General features: G+C 40.2%; 2 protein-coding genes across 2 annotated transcripts in view; one reads left to right on the forward strand and one right to left on the reverse strand.

Moving 5' to 3' along the window:
• Positions 1-1,911: 1,911 nt before the first annotated feature.
• LOC107597800 (myocilin-like) lies at positions 1,912-9,123 on the forward strand. Its single transcript, XM_016288989.1, has 4 exons — positions 1,912-1,959; positions 6,560-6,625; positions 6,864-6,962; positions 7,541-9,123. Exons 1-4 carry the CDS (start codon positions 1,914-1,916, stop codon positions 8,326-8,328), a joined length of 999 nt encoding a protein of 332 aa, XP_016144475.1. The 5' UTR covers positions 1,912-1,913; the 3' UTR covers positions 8,329-9,123.
• Positions 9,124-10,541: 1,418 nt separating this feature from the next.
• The window catches only part of LOC107597798 (protein PRRC2C-like), a 52,458-nt gene continuing 46,023 nt past the window's right edge, over positions 10,542-16,976 (reverse strand). Inside the window, exons 31-33 of the mRNA XM_016288985.1 lie at positions 13,760-13,886; positions 13,441-13,665; positions 10,542-12,408 (exon numbers count right to left, since the gene is read on the reverse strand). Coding sequence (XP_016144471.1) covers positions 12,166-12,408; positions 13,441-13,665; positions 13,760-13,886 — 595 coding nt within the window. The 3' untranslated portion in view covers positions 10,542-12,165. The remainder of the gene's footprint in view (positions 12,409-13,440; positions 13,666-13,759; positions 13,887-16,976) is intronic.

The raw sequence follows: 16,976 nt of genomic DNA on the forward strand, positions 1-16,976 counted from the left end.
GCCTCTCTGACCAGTTTCCTCCTGGCTCTTTCATCAAGTTTGGAGCGATGTCCTGATCCAGGGAGGGTCTGTGTTGTACCAAATACCTTCCATTTCTTAATAATAGACTTCACTGTGCTTCTAGGCATTGATAAAGCATTTGACATTTTTTTGTATCCATCTCCTGACTTGTTCCTGTCCACAGCTTTATCCCGGAAATCTTCTGACTGTGCCTTGCCACCCATAGTTGATTGTTTGTTTCAGGTGCACTTCTGAGGACTGAAATGCTCCAGGAAAGCTCCTTTCATGCTGAGCTGATCAAAATGATCACAGCTGAAAGTCAAATGGTTTTGTGTGCCATTTGAGAAGGTGATTAGCTACACCTGATTGAGTTTACAAGTCATTTTTAGGAGTGGGGTGATCCTTTTTTTTCCTGACATGTTGGTGTTATATCTTTCACTTGGATGTTATAAGTTGCACTGAGTAAATGCAGCTGGATAAAACAAAAACTTTGTCCATCTTCATTTCAGGCTGCAAAGCAACAAAATGTGATTATTTTAAAGGGGGTGATTATTTTCTATACCCACTGTATATGATATTTTGTGATCCGTATATGTAACAAAATGTGTTGCTCCATCAATGTTCAATAATAAGATATAATATATGATATAAAATATATGTATTTTCTGAAATCATACTGTGGAGGCTCATTTTCCTTAAGGTGTGCCTTTAGCCACATTGTACACTATATCATTTTTGCCTTTGGTTTTCTCTTCTATCCCCAGATGAAAATGGTTATAGCACTGGTGGTTGTCATCCTTCTCCTCATCATAATCAGTAAGTCCACTCCAGGCACACTTCTTCATGCTTACAAGAATTTAACCATATAAAGGGGGAAAATTTAGATCGGTCAGTACAATCCATTTGGTTTCATGCTGAGGCTGGGGGCATTTGATTTTCTTCTGATTTTGCAACCTTCTTTTCCCTCTTTTTTTGTTTTTGCAGTTCCCGTGATCTTGCGGTATCGCTAGTCTCTGGTAGGGAGGTTAGAGGCACGATGTACTCTTCCTCCCTCCTCTCCCTCGTCTTTCTGCTGTCATTCCTCCGTACCAGAGGGGGCGCTGCATAGGGTTGGGCTGCCCACTGTATTTGCCTATTTTGGCAGAGTCTGGAAACATAACAAACAGGGGCAGAGTTTACAACACTGGTGCAGACCAATCTCTTGTATGCGCACAAACACAATGGTTATTTTGTTGTACATGCATTCAGTAAGAAAATTAAAGATTTACTATACACAATGAAACATAAAGAAAAAAATGTTAGCCCTGCAATTCCGGTGGTATTTCGATGTCCTATTTATAGTTAATTAGACGTTAGAGCCGCTTCGCTTACACCATAATACACACGTTTAACAATTAAACTGGATCCATTTCCCACAAAGGTAGGTCTAGAAATACTGTCTTCTCAGGTGGGTGGGGCCAAACGGGAAACCTGATGATGTCACACTGTACCATGGCTGTGATGTCATCATCTGTATAACTCCTGTAAGTTTTAACATGGGCAAAACATTGGGTATAATTCAAGTTAGTCTGAAATCTTTCACTTGGATGTTATAAGTTGCACTGAGTAAATGCAGCTGGATAAAACAAAAACTTTGTCCATCTTCATTTCAGGCTGCAAAGCAACAAAATGTGATTATTTTAAAGGGGGTGATTATTTTCTATACCCACTGTATATGATATTTTGTGATCCGTATATGTAACAAAATGTGTTGCTCCATCAATGTTCAATAGTAAGATATAATATATGATATAAAATATATGTATTTTCTGAAATCATACTGTGGAGGCTCATTTTCCTTAAGGTGTGCCTTTAGTCACATTGTACACTATATCATTTTTGCCTTTGGTTTTCTCTTCTATCCCCAGATGAAAATGGTTATAGCACTGGTGGTTGTCATCCTTCTCCTCATCATAATCAGTAAGTCCACTCCAGGCACACTTCTTCATGCTTACAAGAATTTAACCATATAAAGGGGGAAAATTTAGATCGGTCAGTACAATCCATTTGGTTTCATGCTGAGGCTGGGGGCATTTGATTTTCTTCTGATTTTGCAACCTTCTTTTCCCTCTTTTTTTGTTTTTGCAGTTCCCGTGATCTTGCGGTATCGCTAGTCTCTGGTAGGGAGGTTAGAGGCATGATGTACTCTTCCTCCCTCCTCTCCCTCGTCTTTCTGCTGTCATTCCTCCGTACCAGAGGGGGCGCTGCATAGGGTTGGGCTGCCCACTGTATTTGCCTATTTTGGCAGAGTCTGGAAACATAACAAACAGGGGCAGAGTTTACAACACTGGTGCAGACCAATCTCTTGTATGCGCACAAACACAATGGTTATTTTGTTGTACATGCATTCAGTAAGAAAATTAAAGATTTACTATACACAATGAAACATAAAGAAAAAAATGTTAGCCCTGCAATTCCGGTGGTATTTCGATGTCCTATTTATAGTTAATTAGACGTTAGAGCCGCTTCGCTTACACCATAATACACACGTTTAACAATTAAACTGGATCCATTTCCCACAAAGGTAGGTCTAGAAATACTGTCTTCTCAGGTGGGTGGGGCCAAACGGGAAACCTGATGATGTCACACTGTACCATGGCTGTGATGTCATCATCTGTATAACTCCTGTAAGTTTTAACATGGGCAAAACATTGGGTATAATTCAAGTTAGTCTGAAAGGCAACAAGTAATGTTACTTAATATTTGCTGCTATTACTTGCTGTAATGTTGTTTGCATATTTGGCAACAAAGTTTTAATTGACTGTGGTTAATTGTGTTGAGTTGGTTATTATTTTATATATGAAGGAATTCTTATCGGCATTTTTAACAGTTTATCATGCTTGTAAAATGGATTATGTAAAAATGTTAGTTATCTTCACTGGTCACTGGTGTAATTTTAACAGCTTGTTATAGGTCAGTAATGTGATAGTTGTGTGTGTGATGATGATTTGGTTGACTGTTGCTGAAGGTGACCTGAACACATCTGTACATTTGGTTTAATCCATATTATTTTACAGATTTTTTTTTGGGGGGGGTTTTGTTATATTTATTTGTAAATATCTATTCCCTGAGTCAGTTAGCACTGGCTTTCCATTGGAAGACTGTGAAATAATCTTGCATTTAAAATAAAGCGATTTTAAAGGGCATCTGATCTGATTCATTGCGTTGGAATTGAGGTGTCTTCAGTCCTGGCGTGATCTGACAGGATTACAGCAAGAAGCAATATATCAAACAATACAGGACTCGACGATAACAAAAAAAAGAATTTTACTTCAATGCTTTTGTGTTCAGTCTCCCCAAGAAACTTTGCGAATGTATTCGTTTTGCAAACGAACGCAGCATTTCATGGAGGATCAAATACTTTTGCAAGGGAACGCAAAGTTTCTCAAGAGGAACGCAAACGGAGAGCCCAGTCCTTTTGAGAGAAGACACAAAAGTTTTGTGAGAGATTGAAATATTTATGGGCTCCATAGAAAGGCCTTTAACTCGTGTTTTCATGACATGGGTGATGCTTTAGAACATGTTCAGTGGGTTCATAATTCCCTTTTTATATATCTCCAAATATTTACAGCGTAACTCTGCTGACCTGAACTATACTTACCAAGGTAAATGGCTTGTCATTGTCATTTAAAACATTTAGCATTTATGGTTTATTATTAAAGTCTTTTTATAGCACGATGTATTGTATTTCCCTCTGTTGAAAATCAACTCCTTGGTCAGCCCTTAATGTTCTGATTCAAACACCAGCTCCGGAGTCTTACTCCTTTAGATCGGTTTTCATTCCCCTTTAAGCATCATTGCATTCCTCACACTGAATTACTTTCTTTCAGCCTTTTATCCCTCTGTTCCAGCATTTTGTCTGTTCTTCTCGTCTCAGTCATGTACTCTGGTTCCCATGTGTTCATGGCAGACAGCTTCACTCCATCTGTACTGGCCATGGTTGGACAGAAACAGGCAAAAAATACTGTAGTAGTAGGCTAGATGAAATCTCAATAAGCATCCAGTATCCAAGGCTCTGCATTCCTTATATTTGTTTCAGACTTTTGAATGGAGAGACGTATATATATATATGTATGTATGTATGCATGCATGTATGTATAGTTGCACAGTCAATAAATGCTACTGAATGTTTGTTGCAGGTCTACAGTTCTGAACTTGCTGGAAATGTCTTCAATACTCAGAAACAAAAGGCCCTCATGATACGTTTTGTACTCTTTTCAGACCGATATCTTAAATCCAGAATCCTATGTCTGTATGGAGTTTGTAAAAGACATAAGTGGGACTGCAGATATGAACTGGATAGGCGGAAAGAATGTTAAAGACTTAGCTGAAGGAATTTAAGCTTTGATTCTGCAGCATCCTTCATTGTCAGCATCTCCAGTTACTGCCATAGATTGAGCATTTGACATGAAGGATTTAATTGGACATGATTTGCAAGCATGGTCTTGTAAATGCAGGGTGTTTATGGTAAATGTCTGTTTTCTGCAATCTCCCATAAATCTGATGTGGTAATAGATGAAATGAAGTCTGCGAGGTTAAAACTGAGAGCTGTGATGGTGGTCCTGAAGAATGGCCAGAATGTTGCAAGCAAAGGTGTTGAAAAGAAAACGGTGATCAGCACCACAGCTCCTCACATCTGCACCATGCATCATGTAAAAAAACAACAACACATGAAAAATAAAGACAGTGTTTAATAAGACAGAGGACAGAAGCAATGGACTGTGGAGACCCTCTGTGGACGACAGATTCTGGCTCTTTGAGATTGAAAAGAACACAGGCCATCTGTCTTACACATCCTCACCCTCTTGGATTCAGTGTTTTGCTTGTAGGTTGACAGTCCCTTTAGCACTCTAAATATCCTACCATGCAAATGTACACTCTCAGAAAGGGGCTGAACAAACAGTAATTTACCAGCGAGTATAAAAGCTTTATTTACATTGGCTAATAGCAATGTTTAAAGGTGCCCTTAATACTTTATTTTATGTTGCTCTGGCTGATAGCAGTCATCTTGGGCTGACACTTAGCAGCGTGAATGTAGCATCATACAAAAGCAAAGATTTTCAGGTACTGATGCCATTGTAGAAATGCACATTTTAATTTAGTATTAGAGTACTGATGACTGCAATCTTTACCTAATGTGAATGTCAAAAGTACTATTTATTTCAGTGTAATTTTAATGAGGAAAAATGAACATGCAAACAGTCCTTGCAATAAAAAAAATTAAAAAAGATCAGGAACCTTGTGCCATTTGGCCATATGGATGTTGTCAGTCACCTCATTGAGTACGAACATACAAATGTGTAATCTTGATGTCTTGCCTCTGGAGATTGAACTATTTTGGAAATCTTCACTCAGATGTTTTAAGTGAAAGGAATTCTCGTTTAGAATTATAATAAGTGTTGGCATCTGCTTCACAGACTAGAGTTGCAAAACCCAAAAATCATTCAAACAATCCAAAAAAAAAAAAACCCTCCAAAGTCTTCAAGATGTTAGATGGGAAGGCTCTTGCAAATAAATTAGCCTGCAACACGCTACCAGCTGGTCCAGTGGGTTCTTGAAGATCTGCTTGATCTCTCCGGGAACCATTAGGCACGTTATACAGATAAGCACAAACACCTGCAAACAAACCTTGGGAATTACATGCTTTTGTTGTCTAGTAGTGACGCATAGATCCTGTGTCCATGAGCATGTGTTGATTATAGGGATAAAGGACAGTAACTACAGACCCTCCCACTGCAGGTCTGAGCAGGCTATCATCGGCAGAAGCACCAATCGGAGTCCTTTTTAACTCGTCACAGCAATCAATCAAAGTCAGCTTCCAGATGTTCATGTCTCAAAGTGTAACATTATAAAAGCTTGTAAACATGTTAGCACATGATCAGACAATGACAATGTGGCACCATAGTTTGTCATAGGGCTTAACAGAAGTCATTTAGTCCTTGGGCAATTAAGTGACATAAATTAAGTGGGGATAATGGGAGTTGTTCAGGTCCTCTCTGCATTTTTATTGGGACCAAACAAAACTATATACAAATTTCCAACAAGGTTTTCTCAACCATCTTCCACTGTTTGGTACTTTTGCATCAGAAAATGACACGTTGGCTTTAAAAATTGACTTTGCTTTTGTTTGAGATTGCTAACCAGGGTGTGTGAATATGCACCCTGCTGTGCAGTTTCGGATGTGTAATGGGAGGTCTGGAGTCTTTCAGGCTCTGGGACAGCTGGGAATCTACTCAGGGCTGTTTATTTCCTTCTGTTAGATTCCTGACTGTCAGTAGAGTTGCCAGTCCCCCAAAACCATGCAACATACCTCTCTCATGCAATTCAGGATCAACACCAAGCCCTACTCAACTTGTTTAGATTTCTGTCAATGCACTCTGGGATACTGGTGGATCTCAGTTGAGAGTCGATTATCTCTTTTTGACCATCTATCTTAACATTATCTGGTTACTCTAGACTGCAATAAAGGGACCGTAAACATCCCCAGACCATAACAGCATCATGTGCCTTTGCCTTTTAGGACCTGCACTCTCCCACCTGGTATCAAGGCCTGTGAATACAAGAGGAGACAAAAGCAGTTTAAGAGGTATGGGGTACAAGGGTATATTTACACTAGCAGAAAACAAACTGCACCATCATAATAGATGAATCCACGTCCATGCTGCACAATGGAAATCGTCTTCCAAACAAGAGTTCTTTGATATTCTGACTGCAATGACATGGTCACTAGTTGCCATTCTTATAGTGAAGGCTTGACAAATGTAAACCTTCACAAGCACGTCTCAATCCAGAGTATGTGAATTCCTGTCCTCATGCTTTCCTAGATTCTGCATGGCATTATGAGAATCCTGGATACCAGGAGCTGACGGCGGTAGTCACTGAGGTTTCTGCCCCAAATCTGGAAGGTCCAACGGACATCTCAGGTGAGAGTCACACCCTAACTCTAGCCTTTCACTCAAAAGTGACAATCTAGTAAATGTCTTCCGACACTGTCAAAACATGCTGATATATATATATATATATATATATATATATATATATATATATATATATATAAATACATCATGCTCCTACATCTCAGCTGCCTGAAAAAATGACACCATGCACATAGTATTCATTCTTGCTGACAGCACTAACACAAATACTGCTATTTTTACCAATTAATTTGCGTCTAAAATAATATAGTTTATAAAAGGAGCTGTGTATGTTTACAAAGGCGCCAAAATGGTAATGTGAATCACTTGATAGGACCATGTTTCTAAACAAAGACATCAAGGTTCGGGTTGTTCCCAGGAAGTCCTTTGAATTCTGCCAACCATCCCTTCCCCCAGTACCTCTCTCTTACAGGGTATTTTCTCTTTCACCTTTAGCCATATTTAGCAGATTTTGGTTCAACGGGGTCTCCTTTCAACCCGTCACTGGCTCCATGTGCAATCTGAAATTGATGTTTGCTCAAAATCATTTGGTTTTCCAACAATTGTCCAATCTCTTGATTTTTCAGGCTGCGGTGATCTGGTGTGGGTCCAGGAGCCTGAGGTGCACCGCAAGGCTGACAGCATTGCTGGTAAATACGGTGTCTGGATGCAAGACCCAGAAGCTAAAGAAACGTATGGTCCAGAGATGGTATGGCGCATTGATGCCGTAGGGTCTGAAGTTCGTCAACTCTTCGGGTATGAAAACATTGACCAGCTGTCACGGGGCTTTCCCACTAAAGTCCTCCTCTTGCCAGAATCTATGGAGAGCACGGGTGCCACAATGTACAGAGGCTCCTTGTACTACCAACGAAGGCTCAGCCGCACCCTTCTAAGATACGATCTACAATCGGAGAGCATTGCTGCCCGCCGTGATCTTCCCCATGCTGGCTTTCATGGTCAGTTCCCCTACTCCTGGGGAGGCTACACAGACATTGACCTGGCAGTAGATGAGAATGGTCTATGGGCCATATACAGCACCAACAAAGCCAAGGGTGCTATTATGATCTCCCAGCTGGACCCTCACAACCTGGAGGTGAAGGGCACCTGGGAGACTAAAATCCGCAAGACATCCGTGGCCAATGCTTTTATGATCTGTGGCAATCTGTATACAGTAGCTAGTTACACCTCACCAAACACCACCATAAATTACATGTATGACACTGCAACCAGCCAGGATAAAACAATCTCAGTGCCGTTCAAAAACCGCTATCGCTACAACAGCATGGTAGACTATAACCCAGCACAGAGAAAGCTATATGCTTGGGATAACTATTACATGGTATCTTATAATGTGAGACTAGGCAAGCAGGAGTAAAGTGAAGACCTCAGCATAAATTTCCATATCACCCAGCTTATAGACTCGTTTTGTAATGTTGTAATATTAACATCCAGAGGGACAGCTATTGTTGGATTTACTGGAATTCAACTGGACAAGAATCAAGTATAAGTATGCTGATGACATTAATAATAGCACCAGCAGTAGGTGTGTGTGTGTATATATATATTTGTAATGAATACAGCAAATAACATTTTCCTGATAATATTCAAGCACAATGACTTCTATATAAGCTGCTATTTTCAAGACAACAGTTAAAGACAGTAAGCATTGCACATCTTCACATTAATAATTTATATTTTTGCATCAGTCCATGATCAATGCTATAAAATATATTCCTTTGACTAACAAATTCCAAAATAGATAAATTATCTAATCATGATATCAGGTTTTTAATAAATTGAGGCTATTTATGTCCTCTGTGATTTTGTCCACTTAACATGTTAATAGAGAAATTATTTTTCTACCTTTTTAAGTAACGTCTCTTCTTTTTTTTTTTTTGTTTACGGCACTGAATAAATTCAAGGAAGGGGGAAAATATAATGGCATACAATTCATTACAGTAAGCCTGCCTCTTGATTGATACATTGTACAGAGTTGTGTACGTGCTCTAATCCTTACGTAATTATGCTATCGTAACTCTGTATAAGTTAAATATTTTCAGTTTTCTCTTTTGAATTTGCCTCAAGACTTGTGTGCAGCTTGAGATGTTAAGATTGGAATCTTGTGGCTATGGAAGTGTATTAACTTATATGAAAATAAAGATTTAAAAAAAATCAGCTTTTCATTTTTTTTTTACATGCACAGAGGTATTTTAATGAACTCATTACCTCAAAACCAAAAAAAACTGACATCCCAACCACAGCTCATTTTTACAGCATATTATTTTATTAGTTTCGGTAACCAAACCAGGATAATGTAAATAAGACCTTACATATTTTAATACAGTAATTTAACCCCTGTACAAGTAAAACAAAAACAGAAATCAAAAGAAAAGAAAAAATCAATTCCCTCTCCTCCCCTTCTCTTTGTAGTTTCTCATTCCTACTAAACAAGAAATGGGGGGCCGTACTGAAACCCTTGTTCAACTGCAGGCCACTTCTTTGCAATAGCAACCCAAGAGGAGTGGTTTGGAGAAAGACCTTATATACTCAGGTCTGTGGTCACCATAACAGAGTAGTCCAAAACATGTGGTAATCTCTGTTCAAGACTTATCACTTTTTCCCCAAACCCCCCACTGAGTCTGGCAGCCTCACACTTGATGGCTCTTCTAAACTTGCAGCTACGCTCTTTAGCACTGAACCTAAATTGCTTGACCACTCACCCCAACCCAAACCTCGCCCCTCCTCTGCAGTGATTGGTCAGGAGAGTCAAAGCTGGTCAGCAGCATGGTTGGGAGCTGTGTGGAGAGGCTGGAAGGTAAAAGACTGGAGTTATAGAAGTGGGCATGTCTACATCTGTCCACATTCACAGAAAAGAGGAGGGGCTTAAGCTTAGGACACATCAAACATAGGCCTGGGTCTGGAGGAACCGTTTACAAAAAAAAATTCCATCATAATTCTACTATCTGTTGACCAAGCGGAGCCATCTTTGTCAAAATCATACATATTCATCTTAAAAGGATTCAGGTCTCTTGACGCCTAACCTTTGGCTAAAGATTCAAGGGTATTTTGCACACATGCAAACACACAATCTTTGATTCTTGAGACTGAGAAGGCAAGAGGGGAGGCTCACAGTGGAGACTGCAATCGATAAATTAATTGGATACATCGGTAATCAACTCCTAATCTGCTGAAATAATGTTCTATGTATTAAGGTCAATACACATGGTTGAAGTCAAAGTAAGTGTGAGTGCCGGTAATGTTGAGAGAGGTGTACACACATACACACTATAAAAGGATTCAAGGAAGGGGGAAAATATAATGGCATACAATTCATTACAGTAAGCCTGCCTCTTGATTGATACATTGTACAGAGTTGTGTACGTGCTCTAATCCTTACGTAATTATGCTATCGTAACTCTGTATAAGTTAAATATTTTCAGTTTTCTCTTTTGAATTTGCCTCAAGACTTGTGTGCAGCTTGAGATGTTAAGATTGGAATCTTGTGGCTATGGAAGTGTATTAACTTATATGAAAATAAAGATTTTTAAAAAATCAGCTTTTCATTTTTTTTTTGTATGCATGCACAGATATATCAATGAATTCATAACCTCAAAACACCCCCCAAAAAACTGACATGAAAACTACAGCTCATTTTTACAGCATTATTTTATTAGTTTCTGTAACCAAACCAGGAGAATGTAAATAAGACCTTACATATTTTAATACAGTAATTTAACCCCTGTACAAGTAAAACAAAAACAGAAATCAAAAGAAAAGAAAAAATCAATTCCCTCTCCTCCCCTTCTCTTTGTAGTTTCTCATTCCTACTAAACAAGAAATGGGGGGCCGTACTGAAACCCTTGTTCAACTGCAGGCCACTTCTTTGCAATAGCAACCCAAGAGGAGTGGTTTGGAGAAAGACCTTATATACTCAGGTCTGTGGTCACCATAACAGAGTAGTCCAAAACATGTGGTAATCTCTGTTCAAGACTTATCACTTTTTCCCCAAACCCCCCACTGAGTCTGGCAGCCTCACACTTGACGTTTCTTTTCTAAAATTGCAGCTACGCTCTTTAGCACTGAACCTAAATTGCTTGACCACTGACCCCAACTCAAACCTCACCCCTCCTCTGCAGTGATTGGTCAGGAGAGTCAAAGCTGGTCAGCAGCATGGTTGGGAGCTGTGTGGAGAGGCTGGAAGGTAAAAGACTGGAGTTATAGAAGTGGGCATGTCTACATCTGTCCACATTCACAGAAAAGAGGAGGGGCTTAAGCTTAGGACACATCAAACATAGGCCTGGGTCTGGAGGAACCGTTTACAAAAAAAAATTCCATCATAATTCTACTATCTGTTGACCAAGCTGAGCCGTCTTTGTCAAAATCATATATATTCATCTTAAAAGAATTCAGGTCTCTTGACGCCTAAACTTTGGCTAAAGATTCAAGGGTATTTTGCGCACACACGCAAACACAATCTTCGATTCTTGAGACTACGGAGAAGGCAAGAGGGAAGGCTCACAGTGGAGACTGCGATCGATAAATTAATCGGATACATCGGTAATCAATTCCTAATCAGCTGAAATAATGTTCTATGTATTGCTAAGGCCAATACACATGGTTGAAGTCAAAGCAATTTGTGAGTGCAGGTAATGTTGAGAGGTGTACACACATACACACGATAAAAGGTATGCAAGTGTGTGTAGACTTTTCATTGCATCTTTATCGCCATAACTGAAACATTGCTTGAGAACATAAGGAGAAAAAAAAAAAAAAGATTATGGGGGGAAAATATCTTCAATCAAAAAAAAGAAGACATTTGCCTGCCTAAAATGTGTTACTCTACACGAGGAAATGAGAAAGTGAAAAGTAAATCATATTGCTATAAAAATGGCATTCTCAGCAGCAAGTGTAACTCATGTTGATGTCTACCTTCATTGTTCACTGAGGATGTACAGTTCACACAATGGAGGGGCGCTTTCTCTGTAATGCCAACCACAGCGGAGGAGAGAATGGATGGACTGATAAAAGGATGAGGAAAACAGGCACAGTAAGTGTGAGGGAAATGCACAGCACCTCAAAACTAACCTCCATCACTCTACTTCCCTACACTTCTCTACCACTTTCAGGTGCTGTAGGACGTCGCCCCCCTCCCCTGGCACTCGGCCTCTCAGTCCATCCTTCCATCCGGCTGTCCTTCCTGAAGCAGTAACGACTATTTGCTCTCTTCTGGTTTGATGGCCTGTGGTTTGATCGGACCTGTCCGGATGGGTTTGGTTGTTGCAGATTTGTCAGACTCTGCGCGGTCTGATGGCGCCCCCTGGTGATTTGAAGTGATGATGTCAGTGGGTTTGCCTGCTCCTTCTATACGGGTTGGCTTGCTGACTGGAGCCTTGAGCTGTTGTTGCTCAGAGAAGAACTTGTGGGTAGACTGTAATACCTCTGCTCTTTGTTTAGCCTGAGAGAGAGAGCGAGAAAGATAAACATTTAAAGCCAAAACAGAAAATGACCTCATATACCACCTCTAAAGTAGTGCTTCTCAAATTTTTGTGACTCCAAGGCCTGAAATTCAAAAACGGACAATTCGACATCATTTTGTGTGTAATTCTCCGTTCATGCGACGCAAAACAGTACTCGCGCCCTGTGAGACGCGCTTTCTGTGTGTGTATGCTTCAGTGTCTGTGCTCAGAAAACCGGATCGAACTGAGTTCTCTCTTGCGTCGTCAGATTTATCCATGTCTGCTCTTCTCTTACTCCCACATATTGACATTTTTGAACGTTTTATGCGACGTGCAGCAAGTGTATGTTAGCTGTACGCATCTAACCTTCGAACCACGCAGCAGATTCGTTCTGAATGAATCTCTTCCCAAATCGTTGCTCCATAACAATTTCGTCTTGTTTTTATTCGTTGACGAAAATGTCAATAGACTTACGTCATAGTTTTTGTAATTCAAAAAGAGTTTGTTTATTATCGTCGGTGAAAAAAATGTCATTGACGAAAATGATGACGAAAATGATTCGTCAACTAAATTAACACTGCTGGATACAGATACTGGACAAAGTAATTAAAAAAAGTAAAATATTTTTGCTTAATTTCTACCCTATAATTCAGTGCTTGACTTACCTAGAAAATTATATTTATTATAAAAATGCTCAGGGAATATTATAATTTTGTTAACATCACTTTTACAATTGGGATACCTCAGGGCTGGAAGATGTGGCCAAAAATCATATGTATTTTTTGACTGGTATGGTATACATCTCAGTATTTTCTACATTTTTCTATTTGGATGAATAAATCCCAGATTACAATAGACAATTTACAGTTAGTGCCATCATAAAAATACACTTACTTGTAGGTTTAAAATTCTACGTCACATTTACACATTTAACAACAAATATTTGAGCTAAATTTAGATTTTAGTGAGAATTTTTGAACTAATTTCAATCAAAATCACCCTATTTACTTAAATGTGGTGATAATGCTCACCTTAAGGTCCTGTTCTGCTTTCAGAGCAGCCTGTGTGCCACGGGGTGCAAATGAGGGACCATAAGGTCCACGTGGAGGATGCTGGGGTCTAGGATGGGGCATCAGACCCCCACTCAGATTAGGGGACATGGGTGGACCCATGGGTGAACGCTGTACCACTCCAGGAAATGAGTTTGCATGGGGTTGACGCACCAATGGAGACACCATGTTAGTCTGAGACAGCATCTGTTTATGTGACAGACAGGAAATGCTGTTAATGCACAAGAAGTGTGATCAAATTAAATTTCCAACAACTTACTTTCTGTCTGTAGTAACTGACCTGTGGGTTGAACGGTCCTGGGAAGTGCTGGGCAATGCGCATTCCTGCAGATCCCGACTGGAACTGTTTGGGATACAGCATGCTGTTTATCCTGCTAGACTGACTACTGGGGCTTGTGGAGCTCACCCTGAGAACACAAACAAGGAAGCTGTCAGAAATCATACAAAATACGGCTACAACAGATCAGGGATATGCATCCAGTGTGCATGAAGGCCATGACACACCAAGTCGACCGTCATCTGTTGGCCAATATCGGGCTGACGTTCAGCATTTGTTCTTGCAATGTGTTCTGTACAGCTGCTACAAGTCAAAGGCTTTGCTGGCAACTCAACATGCTCAATCGGCTGAAGAGCCCATCAGTGAGAGATATTGCTTTGGTTGTTCAAGCTTAGCAAACCAACCAACCAACAAGAAGCAAAAAACAAGAGGCGAAAGCAAGCAAACGGCAAAGTTAAGAGGGAACAAACTAAGCAAGCACAGCTTTGCTTACCTTTTGTACACTACTGGTTGAAAAGACAACAGAATTGGGTTCTTTCCTTACACTACAATTTAAAGGTCCCATATTTTCAAAACTTTTCAAAACAATTTCCTGGCTTTTTTCATGATAACTGAAGTCTAGGTGCTATGTAACTACCATATAAGTTTCAAAACAGTCAATCCACAGACAAATGCACACAGCCTGCATAAAGTAGCTGTGCCTTTTCACAAGCCGTTGTGACTTCCGAAAAAAGGTGACGTCAGAACTACAGTCACCGCCTTCAGTCACCGCCTTCAGTCACCACCCTGAGCACTGCCCATCGTCCCACCCTCCTTTTGCCAAACCCCCAGACAACATCGCGTCCATGCCATTGCTGAGCAACAACACCACGGAAACATGTCAAGAAAACATTCAGTCGATGGATGTCAGGAAACTACATCACTGCACAGGCTTCCCTAGGATTGGGCCGATAGACGATGCCATCGTCCATCGCCGATGGCTGATAAACGTCACGATGTTGAGCTGGCATCGTGATCCTCCCATCTCCCCCTCATACTCCCCGCAATCCGGCCACATCCCAATACCATGTTCGGAAAGAAAATGAAGTGTTACGGAACCCCTAAAGTTAATAAATACAAGATGAGAGAAATACATTTCAATATTTTCTCTCGCAGTAATATCATTGGGTAATTATATGGTTTAAACTGCGGGAATCAGGCAGGGAGCCGCTATTAAGCCTGGCATTGAAACTGCTTTTGAATGCACGATTTTAGTTTCACTTTTGAGATTCGCGATCGCACATACTTTGTTTATACTATGGAGCGGCAGTACTTGCCACACATTTTATAAGATTAGAGGTTTGTCAGTGGTGCTCAGGATCTGCAATTCGCCATAGTCCTCAGTCATCTTTCCTTACTCCAGTGTATCCCCTGCCAGTGTTTCGGCCCGCCCCCCCCCCAACAGCATCCCCCACCCCCCTTGAAGGTCAAATTAATTTTATTTAATTATATTTTCTCTATAGCGCCAGATCACAACAGAAGTCATTTAAAGTTACCTTTCCTATAGAACAGGTATACCTTGTTCTTTTATTAAGCAAACTAAATAGCCTTAAGTTATTTATCTTATTTACACGACAGCATGTCATTTCGGTCTCTACGTTATGGTCACACTCCCTGTATCAGTTCCACGCACGCACACACACGAGCCCACTCCCACTAGTATTTGTAAATATTAAGCCGCAAAATATTGTGATATTAACGTCTGCCGTCTCACTAATGAGGACATAAATACATGAACAACATCTCCAGAACTGCTCTGAGAGTCACTTCATGAGCATTTGACCATTTAATTTAAGTAAAACTATCACCATGTCATACACACACAGAAATGTAAAGGTATTCATGGCAACCCATCAAAATAAAAGTTCGGTTTAACTTGAAGGCATTGGCAGAAATATATTATGATTGTTGAGTAGAATGTACGTAACAGGCTGCTACTACTACTACTACTAGTGCTGGGCGGTACACCAGTTCATACCAAATATCGGTGTTTATATTTGTTATATGAATTTTTTAAATACCGCAATAAGTATGTCGCTTAAACATCATTCACGCGACACTGTTTGAAAGGGGGGGTCCCTTTTCACTGTTGCACTGTGGTGAGGGAACAGCTGTATGTGTTACTAAGCGTGAAAGTTCCGAAACTGAAGCTGTAGAACTAATAGAACGAGATGACACAGAAGAACTCATCCACTAACTATATCCACACGCACCGCTACAAATTTCCACCGCCCCCTGCCATCAGCTGCCGCGTCTCTCACACACACACACGAGCGCGACTTTAGTACTAGATTTAGCAACTTTTTTTCCATAGATAGTCATACTGACAAACCTAGCGACTTTTTTGGATAAACCTTAGCTATGGTTCAGTTGGAAGATTTCGCCAGTGCTGTCCCGCGAATTTAATCTGTTGTATTATAGACTATTTTTATTCATGCTTACGATAAACCACTCATTCATATAAGTAACTCTACCATGTCTAGTATCTATGAATTCGTCTTCGGATGATCTAACTGAGAGTGCATATTACATGCTGATACCTCTGCAACATATTGATGTTCTAAGAATCGGTACTAATTTGTGAATTTGTGCCCCAGCGAATTACATATGCAAAATACCATGCTTACAGACAAAGAGTCATAAAAATCCCCAGTATTTCCAACTTTCCAACCTCGGGACGTCTGCCTTTCTCATTGGACAAGCCATCTTGAGAGGCGTGAATCTTCTCAGACATTAAAGGCCTCACACCAGGGACCTGCCCAGAGTCGGTGGTTTGGTTGAATTCTGAGAAGATGAAGACATGAGCTAGAACACTTCTGCAACCCGCTAAGTTCGTGCCAGGCTTCGGCCTTGACTTTTCCATTCACCAAGATTCTCTGACTCAAACTGGTTCTTTTTCATCAACCAACTTCAGCAAAGATCAACTTGAACCTTTGGACTGCATCAAACCTTTCTTTCAGACAGACATGCAAGTATCAAACTTAGTCTTATTAATTGATACATTAGGTATCATTTGCACCTTTTTACAAAGGTGTGTTTGAACTAAGAATCTGATGTTTCCTTCAGGCGGTAGATCTGCTGAATATGCAAATGGTTCCATAACTTCATATTCTTATTTTCTCTCCTCTTTACTGAGTTAAGCTTTAACCCTTTCCTATACCAACTGTATGCGTGTGTGTGT

The sequence above is a fragment of the Sinocyclocheilus grahami genome, unplaced genomic scaffold, assembly GCF_001515645.1.
Source record: "Sinocyclocheilus grahami isolate Dianchi unplaced genomic scaffold, SAMN03320097.WGS_v1.1 scaffold237.1, whole genome shotgun sequence".
NCBI classification, from domain to species: domain Eukaryota; kingdom Metazoa; phylum Chordata; class Actinopteri; order Cypriniformes; family Cyprinidae; genus Sinocyclocheilus; species Sinocyclocheilus grahami.